At 39.0% G+C, this 22,058-nt stretch overlaps 1 protein-coding gene across 2 annotated transcripts in view; it reads left to right on the top strand.

The window, feature by feature from the left end:
* Positions 1 to 22,058, top strand: part of ACE2 (angiotensin converting enzyme 2) — a 108,793-nt gene that overhangs the window by 47,901 nt on the left and 38,834 nt on the right. For both annotated transcript variants that reach the window (XM_057310228.1, XM_057310231.1), the window contains 3 exons: positions 11,459 to 11,671; positions 16,726 to 17,059; positions 17,742 to 18,030. In XM_057310228.1, the coding sequence (XP_057166211.1) occupies positions 17,845 to 18,030 (186 nt within the window). In that variant the 5' untranslated portion in view covers positions 11,459 to 11,671; positions 16,726 to 17,059; positions 17,742 to 17,844. The remainder of the gene's footprint in view (positions 1 to 11,458; positions 11,672 to 16,725; positions 17,060 to 17,741; positions 18,031 to 22,058) is intronic.

Raw genomic sequence — 22,058 nt, 5'->3', positions numbered from 1 at the left:
ATTTCTTATGGCTCAAGCTATTAGTTTGCTAGCCAATTCCTTGGAATTTAGGAAAGATGTTCTCCATATAAATATATGTCATACATGGTAAGACAGCCTTCAGGCCGGCTCACAGGAGCATATTAACCTATAATAGAGCTTAAGTATTATACATTTATGATATGAAATATTAGAAGACAAACTGTTATAATGCCAGCAATTTAATGAAAACAGAAGATGATTTAATAAGAAACTAGCTTTGTATTTTATTGTCAGTGCATGAGGAGAAACAGGTTTTAATGAAAGAATAAGAAAGCACGTGGAACTAGTACAAGGAATTCATAGATACTCTGAAGACATTTGAAGGACATTGATCCTGGCTCATTAAAAATTAGGTCTATGTTCACCATCTTGGCTTCACCACCATACCCTTGCTTCCCAACTCTTTGCATTCTGGAGTCCATTCCCATAACCTGGAGGAAACTGCTTCCTCAAAGTCACTAGTGAATTTCTGGTTGTTAAAGTCACAGCTTCCTGGTTCTCACCCTCCTGAATCTCTTGGAGTCATTTTACAGTATAGGGCAACCTACGCTCCTCTTTGACACACTCTTTGTTCTTGACTTTTCTGTGATATGGTCTTGTCCTTTTACTCCTCCTCCTCCCTGACCATTCTGAAAGAAGTTGAGAGAGAAAGAAATAAATAGGTGAAAAATTGAGTGATTTTGTGTAGTGTAGTTGAGCTGATAGTAGTAAAAGAAAGAAGAGAATTAAATCCTGTGCACAATGAAGGTGATGGAGAACATACTTGGGGTTAATGGTTCTCTCTGCTGACCAGCAGATTGGTTTGCTATGTAGAAAAGCCTTGGAGTAAGAGAAAAAAGGTGTGCAAGTAGTCATTGTACATTAACGATTAGTTGCTTTACATAGTGGCAGAGAGCATCAGGGCTAGAGGAATACATAACTACAGTCCCTTATCTGCAACTTCCAATTCCAAAACCCTCTGAAAAGCACTTGGCAGCAACACCTGACCTGACAACAGATACAATGCTCTTCATGATCTTTATTTATTGTATTTAACAATATTGAATGCAGAAATATTCAAGTGTTTGGTGATGGGACGCTGCTCCAGATCCCAATGGGAGTAGATTAATACATGGTATATGCACGGTATTACCTGTACAGCCTGGGTTCTAATGCTAACACCACCGTTAGCTAATTGTGTGGTCCCAGGTGTGCAGGGATTCGTAAGAGCGGAGAGAAGGCAATCCCATGAAATAAGTTGTCTCCATTTAGTGCAAATAAACTAGTTTTAAAAAGGAATACTTGCCCTATCTGCCCAAAAGGTTATTGAGAGAACAGAATTAAATAAATAATAAGAACAGCAAAATTAATAAAGGAAATGTGCTCTGTGAATGAATTTTTATTTATTAAAATTGATATTGAGACTACTCAACTTGAGGCCATAAAGAGGAATAAAAGGGTTTGTTTAAGGGAAATATTTTACTATACGAATATATATTTATATTTACAATGGCTGAATCTCAGAAATAGATAACCTACCCATCTGGAAAGACACAACCACACATAGATCTGGTAGAGAGACAGCTGATAGGAATATAGATCAAGTATCTATTCCATTTATATGTGGATTTTTACAGTATAGTACTATAAATGTATTTTCCCTTTCTTACTATTTTCTTAATAATATTTTCTTTTTTCTAGCTCGGTTTATTGTAAGGACACAGTATATAATATAACATACAAAATATGTATTAACTATCTTATTGGGAAGGCTTCCAGTCAACAGTAGGATATTAGTAGTTAAGTTTTTGGGGAGTCAAAAGTTATACCTGGATTTTCTACTGCCCAGGGGGTTGGTGCCTCTAACGCCCACATTGTTCAAGGGGCGACTGTAATTACAAAGAGAAAAATTCCAAGTACACATCACTTCTAGCTCCAGTAATACCTTCATTTCCCCCCAGAGGGTATAATCTCGTACAATCCCTGAAGAGAGGACAGAGACAGAGAGAAACTTGTGTAACTCAGCTAATGATCCCAGTATTAACTTCAACTCAATTAGGTAGTGATCCTGTTTTTAAATTATTATTCTTTTTTTTATTCTTTTATTCTATGACTATCATTGAACTAGTTGACATTTATTGAATCAACTGTCCTCCCAATCAATTCAGTTAAAAAATTCTATCTCACTGGATGAACAAGTTGTTTTGTTGAATTAACTGGTCAATATGGTGGAACTTTGTGCATTGGGTCAAATTCTAATGATACTCAGACTCTTTTGCATTGACGATTGGTGCCTGTGATTTGTCTGCCAGGTATGTGGATATGAGTCACTCATCCAATTTTTTCATTGTGCGGGGCTGTTACAAGCAAAGACTCAAAGGTCCCTGTGAGGCCAGGGCCACAGGCCAGCAGTAGAACAATTCATTCACATAAGCTTTTTGGGGTTTTCTTTAGCACAATTTCAGGTAATCTAACATGCTCTTTGAAGAACTAAAGAGAATCTAAATTAATGAACATAAGAATTAAAATCTGCTTGCTCAAAAGGGACAGAGGTTTACCAATGTTAGTACTTGCCATCATTCCAAGGCTGATCGAGGCTCATGTTAAATTCCCATCACATATTACAGTATTGCTTGCTAGATTATCATCTGCTTAGCTATAAAGGGGAATACCAAGGTTCATTTCAGTAGTACAACGATTGCAGAAAGCCTCAGGTCACAGTTTCAACTGTAGTGCTTTGACCCAGCACATTCCAGTACATCGGCAAATAAAATGCCATTGACAAAACCTCCCCAGAGATAATACTGGAGTCCTTTGGGGAAATTGAGGGTGTTGTGGGGGTTAGAAACCAGTGTACTTGGCAGTTTTTTCTCAGAGTTTCATAGTTTTTTCTTTCTTTGTGTTGAGAATCCAAATAGATGCCTCACATATCTGTGTATTCCCTTTCACCACTTCCCTGCCAGATCTGTATTTCTTTCCAGATAGATAGGTTATCCTACTTCTTTTTTTTTTAATGATTTTTTATTATATTATGTTAGTCACCATACAGAGGTTATCCTACTTCTAAGATTTGGTCTTGTGTAAATGAATATTTATCCATATAGTGAAATATTTTCCCTGAGTAAATCTTTCTTCTCTTGGTGAATGCAAGTGAGGTTTTTCTCCAATATCACTTTTCATAAAGAATATAAAATTTTATTCACAGGATTCATTTTACTCACTAATTTTTAGTGTTTTTCATTATTCACCCAATAGTAAGTATTACTAATCCTACCTAACAAAAGAAGAAATGGAGGCTAAGTGAATTTAAATATATTGCCCAAAGCCATATAGCGTTTTAAAATGTTGTTACATTGTTAGAGGCTTTATGGCAACTAATTCTTTTAGTTTCTGTATTTTAATTATATTGTTCTACTTTTTGTTTATTTTAATCTAAAATGTACTTTGTCATCAACTCCTCTTCCAGGAATAACCTGGACGTGCCAAGGTGTGTAGGACACAAGAATTGGGACTGGGGTGCCTGAAACCCCATTACTGAGTAACATGCAGGGTGGTTGCCAGGATTATTCTTGGTCCAAGCTGAATATGTACCATGGGCAGTGGCATAGAGAGAAATAAGAACTTCACACAGATTAGATGCATTTCATGGCTGGTAATTTTATTTAATTTTTAAAAGATTTTATTTACTTATTTGACAGAGAGAGAAATCACAAACAGGGAAAGCAGAAGAGGGAGAAGCAGGCTTCCCGCTGAGCAGGGAGCCCGACCTGGGACTTGATCCCAGGACCCTGGGATCATGACTTGAGCCGAAGGCGGTCGCTTCATCCATTGGGCCACCCAGGTGTTCCTCACAACTGGAAATTTTAAAGATGAGGATTGTGGTTCTGCTTCAGCATTTATATAGCACTTTGGAGAATTGTTGGCCATTCCTGTGCTATACTTGATTTAGGTCATTTCCCATTTATACTTTGCTTGTAGGTAATGCAGGGCATGTTTTAGAGGCTCTGGTAAAACTACAGCCGGAACTGCAACTTTCCTTCTTTTGTACCGAGTCATTGAAGTGGAGGACGAAAACCCTGACATACCTGTTAAAACAGAAAGTCAGACCCTATCATTCTTTTACTCAAACCTCTCCATGCTGACCCATCTCTTTCAGGGGAGAACCCCAAATCCTAAATGACAATAGGGCCGTACATAATCTGCCCTCAGCCCCTGAAAACCACCTACTATTTTTTATTATAACAATTGTCATACATAAAGAAAGTTGGAGGAATAGTACAATGAATACCCATGTATCTACCACCTAGATCTAACCATTCAAAATCGAAATTATAAAGGGCCAAGAGAGATGGGGCCCTGGGGGGGGGGTGGAAGTGAAAGAAGAGAACCCATTGGATCAGGCTGTTAGTGACGTAATAGAGGACGGACTAGGACGCCAATTAAACCCAGGTCCTTACACAGTGAGTGGGAGTTGGGGTGGGTGGAGGGGGGTGGGAAGAGGCCTCAGTTGAGCTGTGGTTGGGGCTCCTTCCCAGAGCAGCATTTGGCTTTGTTTGTTTTCCAGCTTTATGGAGATATAATTTACATATAACTTTGTGTAAGTTTAACGTGTACAATGTAATAATTTGGTATATGTATACATTGCAAAAGTGATTACCATGTTAAGGTGAGTTAACACATCCATCACTTCACATAGTTACAATTTTTCTTTTTGTGGTGAGAATTGATAAAATCTACTCTCTTAGCAACTTTCAAATATACAACACAGTATCGTTAACTATAGTAACCATACTGCACATTACATTCCCAGGACTTATACCAAATCTTTTTTTATCCATTCATCCAGTGACAGACACTTAGGTTGTTTCCGTATCCTGGCTATTGTGAATAATGCTGCAATGAACATGGGAGTGCTAAAATCTCTTTGAGATCCTGTTTTCATTTTCTTTGGATATGTACCCAGGAATGGGATTGCTGGATCATATGATAGTTATATTTTTAAATTTTTAAAAGGAACTCCATACTGATTTTCATGGTGGCTATACCAATTTACATTCCCACCAACAATGAACAAGGGTTCTCTTTTCTCTACATCCTCACCGACAAGTGCTATCTCTTGGTTTTTTTTGTTGTTGTTGTTTTGTTTTGTTTGTTTTTTTATCACAACCATTCTAACAGATGTGAGGTGATACTTCATTGTGGTTTTGATTTGCATTTCCCTGATGAGGAGTGATGTCGAGCACCTTGTACCTATTGTACCTATTGGCCGTTTGTGTGTCTTCTTTGGAAAAATGTCTTTAAAAAGATACTGGGATGTTGTGTTTCCATTTGCATTTGTTTCAAGATTTTTTTAAAAAAGTTCTTCTTTAACTTAGTGGTTCTTCTGCAGTGTATTGTTTAAATTTCCACATATTTGTGGATTTTCCATTTTCCTCCTGTTACTGATTTCGGGTTTCATACCATTGTGAGTGGACAAGATACTTGGTATAATTTCAATATTCTAAATTTTGCAAAAGGCTTATTTTGTGACCTATCATATCATCTGTTCTGGAGAATGTTCCATGTGCACTTGAGAAGAATATGTATTCTGCTTCTCTTGGATGGAATGTTCTGTGTGTGTCTGTTAGGTCCATTTGATCTAAAGTATGGTTCAAGTCCAATGTTTCCATGTTGATTTTCTGTCTGGACGATCTATCCATTGTCAAAATTGGGGGAGTAATTAGAATCCCTTGCTTTATTATATTGTTGCCTATTTCTCCCATCAGATCTGTATTTGCTTAATATATTTAGGTGCTCCATTTTGGGGGGCATAGGTGTTTATAGTTGTCATATCTTCTCGATGAATTGGTCTCTTCACTGTTATATAATGACCTTCTTTATCTCTTGTTATCACTTTTGATTTAAAGTCTATTTTGTCTCATATAAGTATAGCTACCCCAGCTCTCTCGGTTTTCACTTGCATGAATTATCTTTTCCATCCCTTCACTTTGAACCTATGTGTGTCTTTAAAGCTGAAGTGAATCTCTTGTAGGCAGCAGATAGTTGGGTCTTGGTTTTTAGCCACTGTGCATCTTTTCTTTAGAGAATTCAATCTATTTACATTTACAGTAATTATCAATAGGTAAGGACTTTCTAATGCCATCTTGTTAGTTGTTTCCTGGCTATTTTTTAGTTCCCTTTTTCCTTTCTTTCTCTCTTGCTGCCTTTCTTTATGAATTGACGATTTTTCACGGTGGTATGTTTTTATTCCCTTCTCTTTATCTTTTGTGAATCTACTGTAGGTATTTGCTTTGTGGTTACTATGAGGATTACATAAAACATCTTATAGGCTGATAACAACTTAACTTCAATTGCATACAAAAACTTTATCCTTTTGCTCTCCCCCTTTTATGTTTTTGATGTCTGAATTTACATCTTGATATATTATGCATCCATTAACGAATTATTGTAGCTATAGCTATTTTTATTTTTATTTTTTTTAAGATTTTATTTCTGTATGTGAGAGAGAGAGACAGAACACGAGCAGGGGAGAGGAGGGGCAGAGGGAGAAGCAGGCTCCCTGCTGAGGAGGGAGCCCAGTTGGACCTGGGGGTCAATTCCAGGACCCTGGGATCTTGACCTGAACAGAAGGCAGACGCTTAACCGACTGAGCCACCCAGGTGTCCCCCTACAGCTATTTTTAATCTTTTTGTCCTTTAACCTTTATACTAGAGTTAAGTGGTTAACACCCCACCATATTACAGTATTAGAGTGTTCTGCATCTGACTATATACTTGTTTTTACCAGTGTGCTGTATATTTTCATATGTTTTCATGTGACTAATCAGAATCCTTAAGTTTTGGCTTGAAGAATTCCTCTCAACATTTCCTATAAAGCGGGTCTAGTGGCGATGAGCTCCCTCAGCTTTTGTTTCTTAGGGAAAGTCTGTAATCTCACCTTCATTTCTGAAGGACAGCTTCGCTGAGTAAACCACTTTTCTTTCAGCACTTCGAATACATCATCCCATTCTCTCCTGACCTGCAAGCTTTCTGCTGAGAAATACACTTATAGCCTTATAGGGATTCCCTTGTATGAGAAGGGTTTTTTTCTCTTGCTATTTTAAAAATACCCCTTTGTCTTTGATTTTAGACAGTTTTATTATAATGTGCCTTGGAGAAGATCATTTTAAACTGAAATATTGAAGTGACCTATTAGCTTTAGGAACTTGGATAGCTAAATCTCTCTTTCAGCCACTATTTCTTTAAATAAGCCTTCTACCTCTTTCTCCCTCTCTTCTCCTTCTGGGGCTCCAGTGATATTCCATAAATCATGTAGGCATTCTTTATTCCTTTGCATTCTTTTTTCCTTTTTCCCAGAGTGGCATTTGACTGGAGCTCTGGTCATCCAGTCAAGGCCACATTTAAACCCTCAGCCCATGAAACCCTCCAGAGATAAAGATTACACAACACCCTTCAGTAGTCTCTGTCACCGTTTACAACTGTCAAGCGATTCTCCCTTAGGACTAAACATAAGCTTTTGACGTGTTCTTTCAGCCCATTTCCTCCTGTTCTTTTCTTGGTAGAGAGGGAGTTATCTGGATAATATGTCCTACATATTGACGTCAACAAATTTCAAGGCAGAAGTACTACATCCTTTTTATCTGTTTTCAAGAATCATAATTATTTTCTCCTTCAACAGTCTTACCAGTTCCTTTGAACGTTTGCCAAATCCCACAGAGAGTCAGGGGTTGAAATAAAAAACCCACTGACAGGTTAAACCCCTGTCTTCTTACTGAGTGACATAGAGCTAGTTATTAGTTTTGCTGAGGATTTGAGAAGTAACAATTTCCACAAGGATGGTTGTGAACAGAGCTAATTATTTGGACTGATATTTTATATTTTATTTTTTCTTGCTTTCTCCTATTTGCTATTGAGACCAGTGCATATACACACATACATACGTCTAAACAGGATCAGATACTTTGTGCTTGAATGCCTTGGCAGCTCTGCTACTTACTATTCTGCTTGGCCCTGACTGAGATTTGGGGAGGTGCAATCCTGCGCACACGTTAATTCTTCAGAGTATTATGTTCATAGCATTATGTAGAACAGGGTCCCGGAACCTCAGCACTTGACATTTGGGACCAAAGAATTCTTGTTTGTGGGGAGCTGTCCTGTACACTGTACAATGTTTAGCAGCATCCCTGACCTCTACCCACCCTCTCCCAGTTGTGACAACCAAAAATATCTTCAGACATTGCCAATTGTCTCCTGGGAGGCAAAATCACCCTGGTTGAGAACCACTGCTTTATATCACTGGCAAAGATCGGCTTTGAAGAGAACAAAATTATTGCCATGCCCTCTGAAATGGTTATCTCTGAATCTACGATCTCTAATTATTATTCTCTGTTCCTGACTATACTCACCCTACTGAGAAAAACTTCGCTTTTTATCAAGATAGGGCAGAGCACCCATGGTCTCCCCTCAGTGAAAATCATGAAGATGTAAGGGAAGAAACTGTGTTTGTAACTGATGCAAGTTTGATGTCATCCTGGGGCCATTTTTTGAGCCATCCAGCCACACCTTTTATGCTTCTTCATACCTTTACAGTCCCTCTTTTCCATGCCTGTGATAAGAATTCTTTCAAAAAGCCCTTTCTGACCCCAAAGAATCTAATCTTGAAGCCAGACTGCTGAGGCTGAAAATCCCAGTTTCATTGCTTTTGAGCTTTGTGATCTTAATTCTGTGCCTCAGTTTCCTCATCTAGGAAATGAGGACGGTGCCATTGCTTACCCCCTGGGTCCTTGTGAGGATTAAATGAGGGAGCACATGTAAAGCAGTTAAACCCTGGGTGGCACACAATAAGCACTAAGCAAAGGTTAGATATCATTATGTTACTATTAGTAGTAGTATTAGTCTCTATGATTCAGAGTCTCATCTCCTTCAGAAAACCCACCTGATGACTCTTGGGGCCACTCTGACCTCCTATTTCTCTGAAATCATGAAGTTTTATAGTCTTACAAATCAGAATTTATTCACATCATCTTTTATCTAAGTAAATTTCCCAACAACCCCATCCCCTAGGGATGGAGTCTGTAACTAGCCCTATTAATGGCCCAGACCAAACAAATCCCTTAGAAGATGTGGAGGGACGGGAACATTATCTCCAAAGTGAGCCTGATAGACCTCAACAACACAACAACTATTGGACGTTTCTTGTCGGATTAGAAAACGTGGCTTTAATACTCAATCTCGAGACTAAGGTAGAGCCCGAAGGGGATACAAGTTTATTCTAAGATATTTAGAGACAGTTAGGAAGTATTAAGCAAAGTGTAAAAGTCTTTAGTCACTCTCAAACTCTAGCTGAGAGGCAGAGCTGACTCCAAAAGGTGTCTTCTATACTTTGAATGCCCATCAATGTTTCAGCCTTGACCTGGCTGGGCATAAGCCACTTGACTTTGACTATCTCTCATGTCAGCTGCCTTCTCTGAACCTGTACCTTACTTCAGCTCACCACCCTGTGCTCCTGAGATGTGTCTGCTTTTCTAAACCAGTGAAGAAATGCGATGCTCTGGCCAAGTTCCTAAAACTCCCTTGTTAGAAAAAATTTAAATTCAATTAATTTACATGTAGTATATTTTAATTTCAGAGGTAGAGTTTAGTGATTCATCAGCTGCATACAATACCCAGTGCTCATTACATCACCTGCCCTCCTTAATACCCATCCCCCAGTTACCCCCCCACCTCCCCTCCAGGAACCCTCAGTTTGTTCCCTATAGTTGAGAGTCTCTTATGGGTTGTCTCCCTCTCTGATTTCGTCTTATTTTATTTGTCCCTTCCTTCCCCTATGATCCTCTGTTTTGTTTCTTAAATTGCACACATCAGCGAGATCATATGATAATTGTCTTTCTCTGATTGACTTACTTTGCTTCCCATAACACCCTCTGGTTCCGTCCACGTCATCATTGCAAATGACAGGATTTCATTTTTCTGATGGCTGAGTAATATTCCATTATATATATATATGTATATATGTATATATATATATATATATATATATATATATATATATATACACACACACACACACACACACACACACACACCATCTTCTTTATTGATTTATCTGTTGATGGACATCTGGGCTCTTTGCATAGTTTAGCTATTGTGGACATTGTGCTATAATCATTGGGGTGCAGGTGCCAGTTCAGATCACTATGTTTGTATCCTTTGGGTAAATTCCTAGTAGTGTAATTGCTGAGTCGTAGGGTAGCTCTATTTTCAACTTTTTGAGGAACCTCAGTACTGTTTTCCAGAGTAGCTGTACCAGCTTGCATTCCCACCAGCAGTGTAGGAGGGTTCCCTTTTCTCCACATCCCCGCCAACATCTGTTGTTTCCTGACTTGTTAATTTTAACCATTCTGACTGGTGTGAGGTGGTATCTCATTGTGGTTTTGATTTGTATTTCCCTGATGCCAAGTGAGAAAAATACGCAGCCAAGAATACTTTATCCAGCAAGACTGTCATTCAGAATAGAAGAAGAGATAAAGAGCTTCCAGGACAAACAGAAACTAAAAAAATTTGTGATCACTAAATCAGCCCTGCAAGATATATTAAAGAGGATCCTTTGAATGAAGAGAGAGCCCAAAAATAACAAAGACCAGAAAGGAACAGAGACAATATACAGAAACAGTGACTTTACGGGTAATACAATGGCACTAAATTGATATCTTTTAATAATTACTCTGAATGTAAATGGACTAAATGTTCCAATCAAAAGACACAGGGTATCAGATTGGATAAAAAAATAAGATCCAAGATCCATCAATATGCTGTCTATAAGAGACTCATTTCAGACCCAAAAACACCTCCAGATTGAAAGTGAGGGGGTGGAGAACCACTTATCATTGCTAATGGACATCAAAAGAAAGCTGGGGTAGCAATCCTTATATCAGACAAATTAGATTTTAAACCAAAAATTGAAACTGCCTTTTATCATTTCTCTGTTCAGTTCACAGATGGCTCCTTTGGGGAGGTTGTTTCAAGTAACGTTTTTCCTTATTTATCCATATCCTATTTTCCTTCTCAGGTCTGAACTAAGTAGTGCTTTCCAGCATTACTGGGATTCTGAAGTAAGATCTTTTCCTCTTGGTCTTAGCTGAAAAGACTTATTTGACCAAGCATCTCTAGATGATAACTCTCAAATTCATATTTTCACTCCCGGCCTCTCTGTCAAACCAAGGATTTGTATATCTAACTGTATATCTCTTGTATATCTTCTCAACATCTTCACTTGAATTTCTGTGAGATGTCCCAACTCGACCAGACTCCTAGTCTTCCTTCCAAACTGTTTTACCTGCAGCCTTCCACATGTAAATTGATGTCAACCTTGTTCTCCCAGTTGTTCAATCCAAAAACACTGGAGTGATCCTTGACTCTGTCTTTTTTTTTTTTTTTTTTTTTTTTTTTTTTTTTTACAGCCTACACCCGATTTGTTAGCAAATTCTGTCGGCTTTACTTTGAAAACATGTTCAAAATCCAGCTGCCTTCTCATGAACTCTGCTGCTACCACCAAGCCACCATCATATCTCACCTGGATTCTTGCAAAGACCTCCTCACTGATCTCTCTGTCTGTGTGGTCTTGACCCTATGGATTCTCTTCTCCACACAGCAGCCAGTGATTCTTCTCAAATGTAAGTGAGATCATGTTACTACTCTGTTCAAACTCTACTTTGGATTCCCATGTCACTCAGGATAAAGGCTCGTTTTGCTTCCAAGGCCCTAGAAGTAAATTTATACCAATGGCTCTCGTGTTGGCTGCTATTTTTGTACAGTCTGGGTGTAGAAATAAATTTGGGTGACATGGCAAGCACTGTACAATTATAAATTCAGACCAGTAATAATTAGTACAACCCTCTTGGAATCCACAACTTGTCCTCACAAATTTGAACTCTGTCTGTTGAAAATATTTGTCAATCTTGTTAATGGAGTTATCTCTGCTCTATCTGTAGGGAAAAGAGACTGCTAGGCAGCTAGAAATGTAAACAGGAAAGAGCTTTAGCTTTCCCTTTGGGCTAAAAAGTCAACTTGTTATTTATTTTCTGTAAAGTACTTATAAATCCACTTTGTTTGGTACATATGTATGTGGTCAAAACCAATTGTACTAAACATAAATAATTTTTCACCATGCAGAGTCTTAAATTTCTCTGTGCTTTATGTTCGAGAGGCCCTTCCTTATTTCTGTTGCAAGCATTACTCTATCAATGTTAAGCAAGAAATTGCACAAAACGTCTCTTTCTTCTATGAAGTTAACCAAAGTTTTCTTCCCAGCTTGGGGAACTAGAAGACGTTTTTGCCTTAACTAGTTGGCAACCTCACCATTGATGACTCAGTTGGAAGTATGTGAAAAGTAGAGCAGTAAGGGAATTATGGATCTCAAAGTCTATGCACTTTGTTCCAGCAGAGCGCAGACACACCCTCAGCTCTGAGACTATGGAGAAGGGGCTTTCTGATTGAACTCCCCGGTTATCTGGTTTCCATTTAGGTTTTAGCAGACAGCACTTAAAACAGGGAGGGGATTTGTAGTGGGCAGGGCTACTAGAAGTAGATTCTTCAAGAGATGACAGCTGATTCAGAACCTGCAGAGACAGCAGAGTTAAGAGCCATAAAGCTCTTCGGAGCCATTAATATAAAGCCCTACAGACAATGTCACGTTATAGCCTAGCCAGTAAACAATATTCAAGATGATGACGCTGAGTCATCCGGAAAAAAAAAAAGACACATAAAAAAAATGCTAAGGCAACATCCTAATTAGGATGAAATATATTTTAGAAAAATTTCTGTCTTCAGTGATTTAAAAATGGTCAACTGGTATAATCAAAGCAGTACATTTTCATTTTGATTATGTGGGCCCGCTCATTCTCAGAATATGACAGTTTTCCTAAAGACAAAAACTGTACTAGGGACAGTTCTCTCATTTTCCTTACTTCTCAAAGTGGCTGAATTATTACACTGCTCTTCTCATTTGGGGTGGCTTTTATTACTAGGTTCCCAGTGTTCTTCTCTGTGTTCTCATGTACTAATTCATATAATATTCACAATGTGTTATGAGATGGATATACTATTATCATCAGTTTTGAAATAAGGAAACGAGGTTCGGGAGTACTATTACCTGCTTCAAGTCACACAGCCGGCAAGGGGCACAGTAAGTCCATGGCTACCAGGCTTCTTCTAAATGGCAGGCTCATAATGGAGGAGAGCTGTCCATCCTGTCTTCTCTGTGTCTGAACTTGCTTCAAATTACATTATTTTAGACCATCTACTCTCTTGTTTCTTTTCCTCTGCATACTCTCCTGTGTCTCTCTACACTTGTGTTCCTCTGACATTAGCTTGATGCTCTAAATTATTTTGCATCTAATACTTCTATTAACAAAGTCTTAGATAGTGTCAGGTGAATTTTTCTTTTGGTGGGCAGCCAAATTGGAGTTACGGCTCATCTTAAGTTTTTTATTCGCCCAGCTTGTTTGGGCTGCTGTGGTAGCAATCTGACTGGTCTCCCTGCCCCCGCCCTTACCCCCTTGGTGTCTGCTCTCTAATCAGCAATGAGAATGAAACACTTCTCTGCTGGAAGCCCTCCAGTGTCTTCCCACATTGTTCAGGGTAAAAGCCAAAGTTGTACAATCATCTGTATGGCCCTCCTGGTGTGGTCCCCAGCTTCCTCTCCATCTTCCCCTCTTGCCGCTTTCCTTAGGCACTAGGCTCCAGACACAAAGACCTCTGATGTTCTTGAGACCTGCCTACACCCTTTGTGCTCGCTGCTCCCTCAGGCTGGAACAGTCTTCCCCAGCTGTCCACATAGGTTTCATCCCTTCTTTCAGGTCTTTGCTCAGAGGTCACCCTCTCATCCCCACCCCATCGCTCACCACCTTCCCTTCCCGCTTATTGTAAAGTCATAGCATCGATCATCAGCTGTTTGTTTCTTTCATCTACCCCACCTCCGATCAGATGATGTCCACAAGAGCTCTTCCTGTCTTATTAGTATATATATAATATATATTATTATATATAATAAGCCAATAAATAATTGTCGAATCAAAATTCTTGTTTCAGACACGAGCTGTTATTAATCAGAGGACTGCTTCATCCTGTACTGTGTGTGGTTGTTTCGGGGACATTAATTTTTTAATTTTTATTGTTTCAGTTTTTTATTTAAATTTTATTTAGTTAATATATAGTGTAGTATTGGTTTCAGGAGTAGAATTTAGTGATTTATCATTTACATATAACACCCAGTGCTCATCCCAACAAGTGCCAACCTTAATACCCATCACCCATTTAACCCATCCGCCACCCACCTCCCCTCCAGCAACCTTGTTTGTTCTCTATAGTTAAGAGTCTGTTTTATGGCTTGCCTCTCTCTTTTTTCCCCCATGTTCATCTGTTTCGTTTCTTAAATTCCACATATGAGGGAAATCATACGGTATTTGTCTTTCTCTGACTGACTTACATCGCTTAGCATAATACACTCTAGCTCCATTCATGTCCTTGCAAATGATGATATTTCATTCTTTTTTATGATTGAGTAACATTCCATGGTATATATATACCACATCTTCTTTATCCATTCATCAATTGGTGAACATTTGGGCTCTTTCCATAAGTTGGCTATTGTTGATAACGCTGTTATAAACATCAGGGTGCATGTGCCCCTTCGAATCTGTATTTTTGTATCCTTTGGGTAAATACCTGGTAGTGCAATTGCTGGGTCGTAGTGTAGCTCTGTTTTTAACTTTTTGAGGAAACTCCATAGTGTTTTCTGGAGTGGCTGCACCAGTTTGCCTTCCTACCAGCAGATGTTTTGAGAACATTTAAATCTACTTGTATAACTTTACATTTTGTTAAATCCCTCACTGAAGTGGAAGATGCACTCTATCTTTGTATTTTTTTTTTACTATTGTATTCTTTTATCAGAAAGGAAATGAAGCAGTTAGCATGTGACTTGTTCCTAGTGAATCCCTTGATACGTATTTAGATCTATATATTTCCCATATGCATACCATATCCTAAAGATTATATTTTATAGTTTTATCGGGCATCAAGATCAAAGTCTTCCCTCTACCACTTAGGAAATTCACCCTCCAACCCTTTCAAAAAATAGAACAGGTTGCCTGCATCTACAGTTTTCTAATTTTTTCTGGGTCTCTGTTCTTTCTCAAAGACAGTTCATTCCTTTGAGCCAATTGTTTTTCTGGGTCCCATCCCCTGGGTGGTTAGTGGAGTCCTTCCATTCTCAGCATGGGCTTGGACAGAACACTTCTGGGTCGCTGTCAGAACAGCAACATCTTCTCAGTGGAGAGTGAACAAAAATTCCAACCATTCAGTCTCTGCTTGTCATGACAAGCTAGTTCTACAGAATTATTGTGACAGTTCTTCTGACTTTTCCAAGTTTCTTGGCTTCCAGAATTTTCCTGCCTCACTGTTATCTCAGGCTCCTTGTCCATCTATTTTTAGCTCTCAGATTTCATATCCTGCTTTCTCCATTTCAATTTGATCATGTTAATCTTATTTTCTGCCTCAGTGAATTGAAATTGGACTACTTCCATTTTTTTTTCTCTAAACCCAAGAGCTTCATTCAGGAAGTGACCTGAGTAGAGTTTTGTTTCAGCTTTTATTAAAGTAACATTCCAACTCTTTGTTCAAAGCCTCACCTGCTGCTCCCCTTCCTCTTAACTGATTTTTCTCCTACCGCCTGTGAAAAGCGAGTGGCTCCCAGCTTCCTCAAATGTGAGAAGGGCCGTACTCTACTGAAACTCGGAAAATTCACTGACCCTGCACACCCCCACACCCCCCCACACCCCCGCCAACTTTCTTTTAACGTTCTTTATCACAATTGCTTAAACTTGTCAATTACTTTATTTCTTAGAAGGATTTTTTTTTTTTTTTTTTAGAGACAGCCAGTGAGAGAGGGAACACAAGCAGGGGGAGTGGGAGAGGAAGAAGCAGGCTCATAGAGGAAGAGCCCGATGTGGGGCTCGATGCCATAACACCGGGATCACGCCCTGAGCCGAAGGCAGACGCTTAACCGCTGTGCCACCCAGGCGCCCCAGGATCTTTTGATTCATATTAAGGATAGTAAGAATCCACCCTTTTTGATGTGGCAAAAGCAAATCTGTCATCTTCACTGAAGGCACACATCCCTCTGCTGCTCTTTATTTACACCTCCATTGTTGCTTTTAGACTACTGACCCCAGTGGAAAGGTCTGTATTCTAGAATCAAATGGCATTCCTGGCTCTACCACTTACTGGCTGAATGAGGTTTGGCAATTGATTTAAGTTCTCTGAGCCTCAATTTCATAATCTGTATAATAGCGATAAAAAAAAGATTTACCTCTAGGAGTGCCTGGGTGGCCCAGTCGGATAAGTGTCTAACTCTTGGCTTCGGCTCAGGTCCTGATCTCAGGGTCATGAGATCGAACCCTGCACTGGGCTCCACGCTCAGCACACAGTCTGCTTAAGATTCTCTCTCTCCCTTTCCCTCTGCTCCTCCTGCTTGTGTTCTCTCTCTCTGAAATAAATAAATAAATCTTTAAAAAAAATTTTACCTCTAGGTTTGTTGTAATGCTTAAATGAGATATTATAATGAAAAGCGCCTTGAACTATTACTTAGAATTATTTTTTTCCTGTTCTATAATAACATTAATTTAACAACTGTGGAATAAGGGAAAATTGTGAAAACTTTTTTTTAAAGGCTTGGTTACTGCACCTGGACCTGGAAGACTTGTTTTTCTGGGTGAAGAAATATTTTCCCTGAGTGAAGGTTTCATAATCACAGTCAAGCTGGCCCATGAGCGCTGCTGTTTAAAGTGGCTCCTCTCTTTTATCTCTGATATACCTACATCCTGGGAATGAGGACACTGATCCAGCTCCTGAGACTCCACAGGACAATCACTGAAGTCTCTTTGAATTCTGTTGCCATGATCCCATGGTTTTGGATGCCCAGAGCGTGACATGGACACTCTTTGAATTTCATACCATGCAGAGTCATTTTTATTTCCCTGGGACCTCAACTGAGTTTAGAACAGGTAAGTGAAAGGGAAGGCAGCACACAGTGAAGACGGCCATAGAACCAGTGTTCAACATGGTCATCTGAGAAGTAGAAAGTGAGCCTTTTTAAGTTTACCCAAGCCAGAGCAGGTGAGTTAACCTGTGGAGTGAGTGGAGTGGAGGGTAGTCTTATACTTTTAAACAATAGCCATGGAAATTAAAATTTATCAGAAAAAAATGAATTCCATAAAGACAAGGGTAAAGCAGTTTATTTAAGAAGGGAAAATGTTACCCAAGTAGAGAGAGACTTTCTGTGACTATGAACTTGAAATAAAAAGAAAGGAGAGATAACTGACTTTCAGTGAAATCATCTGGAAAATATGTAAGTTCCACTAATACCCCCATGATCCCTAAATCTAGGCTTCTTTGGTCCCTGTAAAATTATAACACCTTCAGTGTATCTTTAACAGCTTTTTAGGAACATATTAACCAAATGTGCAAGTTCTGATCTCGCCATAAAATACTAGGAGAGCTATGATTTTCTAGGATTAATGAATAACATTCGTTTATTTGATTTACTTTAAAAACTCATTCTAAAATCTGTTTACATATCTGTCCTCTCCAGGATGAACTTTATATTGGTTCAGCAGATTGTTTACTGTTTCTTCTTCTACTACTACTTCTTCTTCTTTTTTTTTTTTTTTCATCTTTCCTGCTCAGTGCCCAACCCAAGTTCAAAGGCTGATGAGAGAGAAAAACTCATGAAGAGGTTTTACTCTAGGGAAAGTTGTTCAGTGGATGGGATCTTGGTGCATAGGGAAAGATGTTAGGCTCTTCCTGGCTCCTTCTCAGCCTTGCTGCTCTAACCGCTGCTCAATCCACCACTGAGGATCTGGCCGAGACATTTTTGGAGAAGTTTAACTATGAAGCTGAAGACCTGTATTATCAAAGTTCCCTTGCTTCTTGGAATTATAACACCAATATTACCAACGAGAATATCCAAAAGATGGTGAGTTTTCATGGCTACATAGGGGTATTTGTTGCTTCTTTAAGATTAGATTACTGCCTCTACAACTGAAAAGGGAAATCAAAGAAATGCTCTGAGTTGTGAGGTTGGATGTTTGCCTTAGTATTTCTGATTCTGGAGTCCCAGATGACTAAACTTAATTGACCTTGGGGCTCATTTGGAAGCGGTTACAAAACAATTCACTGGTCTCAGTCCAGATTCTTAGAAACCAGTGAACATGCTTTGTAAAGTTGCCACCATAATTCTCATCATAATCAGGTTTTCAAAGCATTTCACAGAAATGCCATAAATTATTGGGTTAATAATTTCCCCAAGCCTACAATGTCAACAGGAATATCTAAAGACTCTCTAAAATGATATATTAACTGGAAAATGCAATTGGAGGCTTAGTGAAAAAGCTAGCTAGTAATTAAAGTAACCATGGGTCTGGAGACTGGATTTGGGAATTCCTTCCTTCATTGTCACGGGGCTCTAAGGGACTTCCAAAGGTCACAGAATCCATCCAGAGCCCTCGCAGAAAAACCATAATTAAGCCAGTTTTGACAAATCTCAGGATGCTCCAGGAAAGCAAGATGCTTTGACAAGTGCAAGGATTTAGGAATTTCTTTTCTCACCGATCCCAAAGCAGTGTCCTTACACATTTGTGCTGGAAATCGAGCAACATTATTTAAGAAAAGATTTTGTGACACTTGTATAGCAATATATTCCTTCAAAAATGTAGTTCAGATATTTTTTCAAATGCTGAGTAGGTTGCATGTTTAAATTACTGCCACTCACAGGACAGATCAAACCTAAGACCTACCACCTCATTTGAAATTCCCCAAGAGAAGGTTTTCCATTTTTCTAACGCTCAAGGAAATCCTGGAGATTTTGACAGCCTGGTGTTGTCATAGGAGATCATTTGTTTCTCGTCTCGTACTTTGGTCTTACCTCTCTTCATCTCTTTATTGTTGCTTTTTCCTCACTTTTTATTTGACCTCTGTTGGAGGTGCCTATAATATACCATGTATTTGTTTTCATTCTCAGCTGAATAGTCCAGTAAGTGCTGGTGAAGGTGTACCAGCTTCATGCCTAAGGACTCTGGAGCCAGACTGCCGAGGTCTAGATCCTGGCTCCAGCACTTTCCAGCTGGGTGAGCTTCAGCTGGTCAATTAACCTCTCTGCACCTTCATTATCTCACCTGTGTAAAAGAACATCCCGCTCCTATCTGCCTTGGAGGGTGGCTGTGAACACCAGATTCATACCCAAAGCCCCCAGAATGGTGCTCGATGCTTGTGAGCATGAGAGAACAGCGCAGTCTTATTGCTCTGAGTGTCGGAGGGAGTTATAACTGCTGAAGAGACATGTAACAGTTCTGCTGAGTGCCCTTTGCTGAGAAGGCATGTTATCGAATGGGACGGAGTGATGTTTGTTGATATCATCTCTGGATCATTAAGTGTTATTACTTTTGAATTGCAGTGGTTGATGAGAGCCAAGACCAGAGAGGAAAGGGCATAAATCACAAAGTATGGTCAAGCTGCAGAAAGCATAGACCCTTTAAAGGAAAGTGAAAGTGTTAGAATGCAAAAAGGAAGCAGGTGGCCACCGGCTACACGCCGGGAGGGCAGTCCTGTGGTCAGGAGCCGCTGCTGCTTCCTGGTGCATGCCAGGCACCTGGGTAAAAGAGCATGAGGCTAATTTTGGCTAACTCCTTTGGTTTGGAGCAGTTTCATGGGGTTTCAGACCCAGTTATTGGACCTGGGGAATAAGGTGAAGTTTTTTTCTTTACTTTTGCTATAGAGAGCTTTTAACGACAGCTTTACTGAGATATAATTTATGCACCATAAACTTCACCAATTTAAAGTGTACGATTCAATGCTTTTTAGTATATTTACAGAATTGTACAACCTTCACCAATATCATCTAATTTTAGAACATTTTCCTCACTCCAGAAAGAAACCACATGCCTGTCAGTCATCACTCTTCCTCCCAGCTCCTAGCCCTAAGCGACTACTAGTCTTCTTTCTGTCTCCATAGGTTTGCCTACTTTGAACATTTCATATAAATGCAATCGTACAATACATGATCTCTTGCGATTGCCTTCTTTCACTTTGCGCATTGTAGCATATAGCATTACTTCATTCCTTTTTGTTGCCAAATAGTGTTCTGTCGTATGATTTTTCTTTATTCTTATCATAAAAATTTTCAAACATGTATAAAAGAAGAGAGATGAGTATATTGAATCTCCTTCTATCCATCACCCAGTTTATAAATTATTAACATTTTGGCCAATCTTGTTTTATTTTTCTACCCAACCCCACACTTCTTGGATTATTTTGAAGGAAATCCAAAACATGGTATAGTTTTATGTGTGTATTTCACCTTGTAGTTCTCAAAGTATTTTAAAAACAACCTTAATAACAGTACCATGCCAAAAACTTAACAATAACTCCTCAGTATCGACAAATATCTAGTCAGCATTCAAATGCACCCTACTGTCTTATATTTCTTTTTCAATTTCAGCTGTTTTGTTTGAATCAAGATCTAACAAGGTCCTCTCCTTCCAATCATTTCGAAGGATGTACTCTACCTCTCTTTTAATCTACAGAGTCCCTCCCTCGCTTTTTTTTGTTTTTGCAATTTATTTGTTGAAGAATTAAATTTTTGGTGCTATAGAAACTCCCACTTTCTGGATTTGCTGATTATGCCCCCTAAATTTTGCTTAACGTGCTCTTTTGTCCCCTGCATTTCCTGTAAACGTATAGATCTAGGGCAGAGGGCAGAGCACTTTCCTGTAAAAGGCCAGATAGTAAATATTTCAGGCTTTGTGTGCCCTATGGCTTCTGTTCAACCTGCCGTTGTAGTGCGAAAGCAGCTATAGATAATACATAAATGAGTGTGACTTATGTTGTAGTAAAACTTTATTTACAAAATCAGATGGTGCACAGAGTCCTGATCTAGAGATTTGATCAGACTCAGGTTTCACCCCTGAGTTATTTAATGGGTGTGGAAATTGAATTTCCACTACTAGCATGGTGCGGGAATATTGACCCAAGAAATTAACAAAAAAACTAGTTTAGGTCCCTAGAGCTCTGGAAAAAAAAATAGCTTGGGATGGAACAATATGTTCCGGAGGTCAAAATTAAAGGCAACATCATGTAATTTGGGGGGAAAGGATTTAAAGTATAATACTTATAGTATGGTAGTGATAAAGAAAATAAAACAGGTATCTTCAAAGTACCCGTATACAGTATAATTAAAAAATATTGTAAGACTGGGCTCTTTTGGGGACTGTGAGTTGCTTCCAGAGGAGATTGAGAATAAATTATTCCTATAATTTGGTAACAAAGTTCTACCAGAAATTTTGCTTGACGGTAAATTGTCCTGGATTGGGCGAAGAAGGATAGGAATTTAGTGGTAAGTGATGGGTTGCATAGATGAGTCTGTGCCACAGACCAAACTCTTCTTTCCATAGCTCACTACTTCCCACTCGTGTGTTACAGAGAAGAACAGAATGTGTTGAATTCCATCTATAGTCAATGGTTAGGAGCGTTGTCTTTGGAGGTAAACATATCTGGGTTGGCACTCTGGTTCTTTCAAATTACTAGCTGTGTGACTTAGGGAAAGCTATTTACCTGCTCTGTGACTCAGTTCCCTCATTTGTGAAGTGGAGACAATCACAACTACCTCACAAGATTGTGAATATTAATTGAGAAGTAGTTCCTGAGGGGTTGTATGTCTCAATAAAGAGAGAAATCATTTTCCATATTTACTGCCACTATTTTCATCTCTTGTCTGATCCGTTGTTGTCGTCCCCACACACCATTCCCATCATGTTATGTGCCTGCTTGGAGCCCCACAATGTGAATTTTCTGTGATTCCCTAGTATTCAAAGAGTAATAATCAAATTCCTTGGCCTGGAAGATGCAGTTGTGCCCGAAGTCCTGCCTTTGGGATTGGTACTAATTATCTATTGTGTTAAAAATTACCACAAGCTTAGCAGCTTAAAATAACACACATTTATTATCCCA

Source organism: Ursus arctos, chromosome X (genome assembly GCF_023065955.2).
Source record: "Ursus arctos isolate Adak ecotype North America chromosome X, UrsArc2.0, whole genome shotgun sequence".
In the NCBI taxonomy this organism is placed as follows: Eukaryota; Metazoa; Chordata; class Mammalia; order Carnivora; family Ursidae; genus Ursus; species Ursus arctos.
This window is presented reverse-complemented; position numbering and strand designations above follow the sequence as displayed.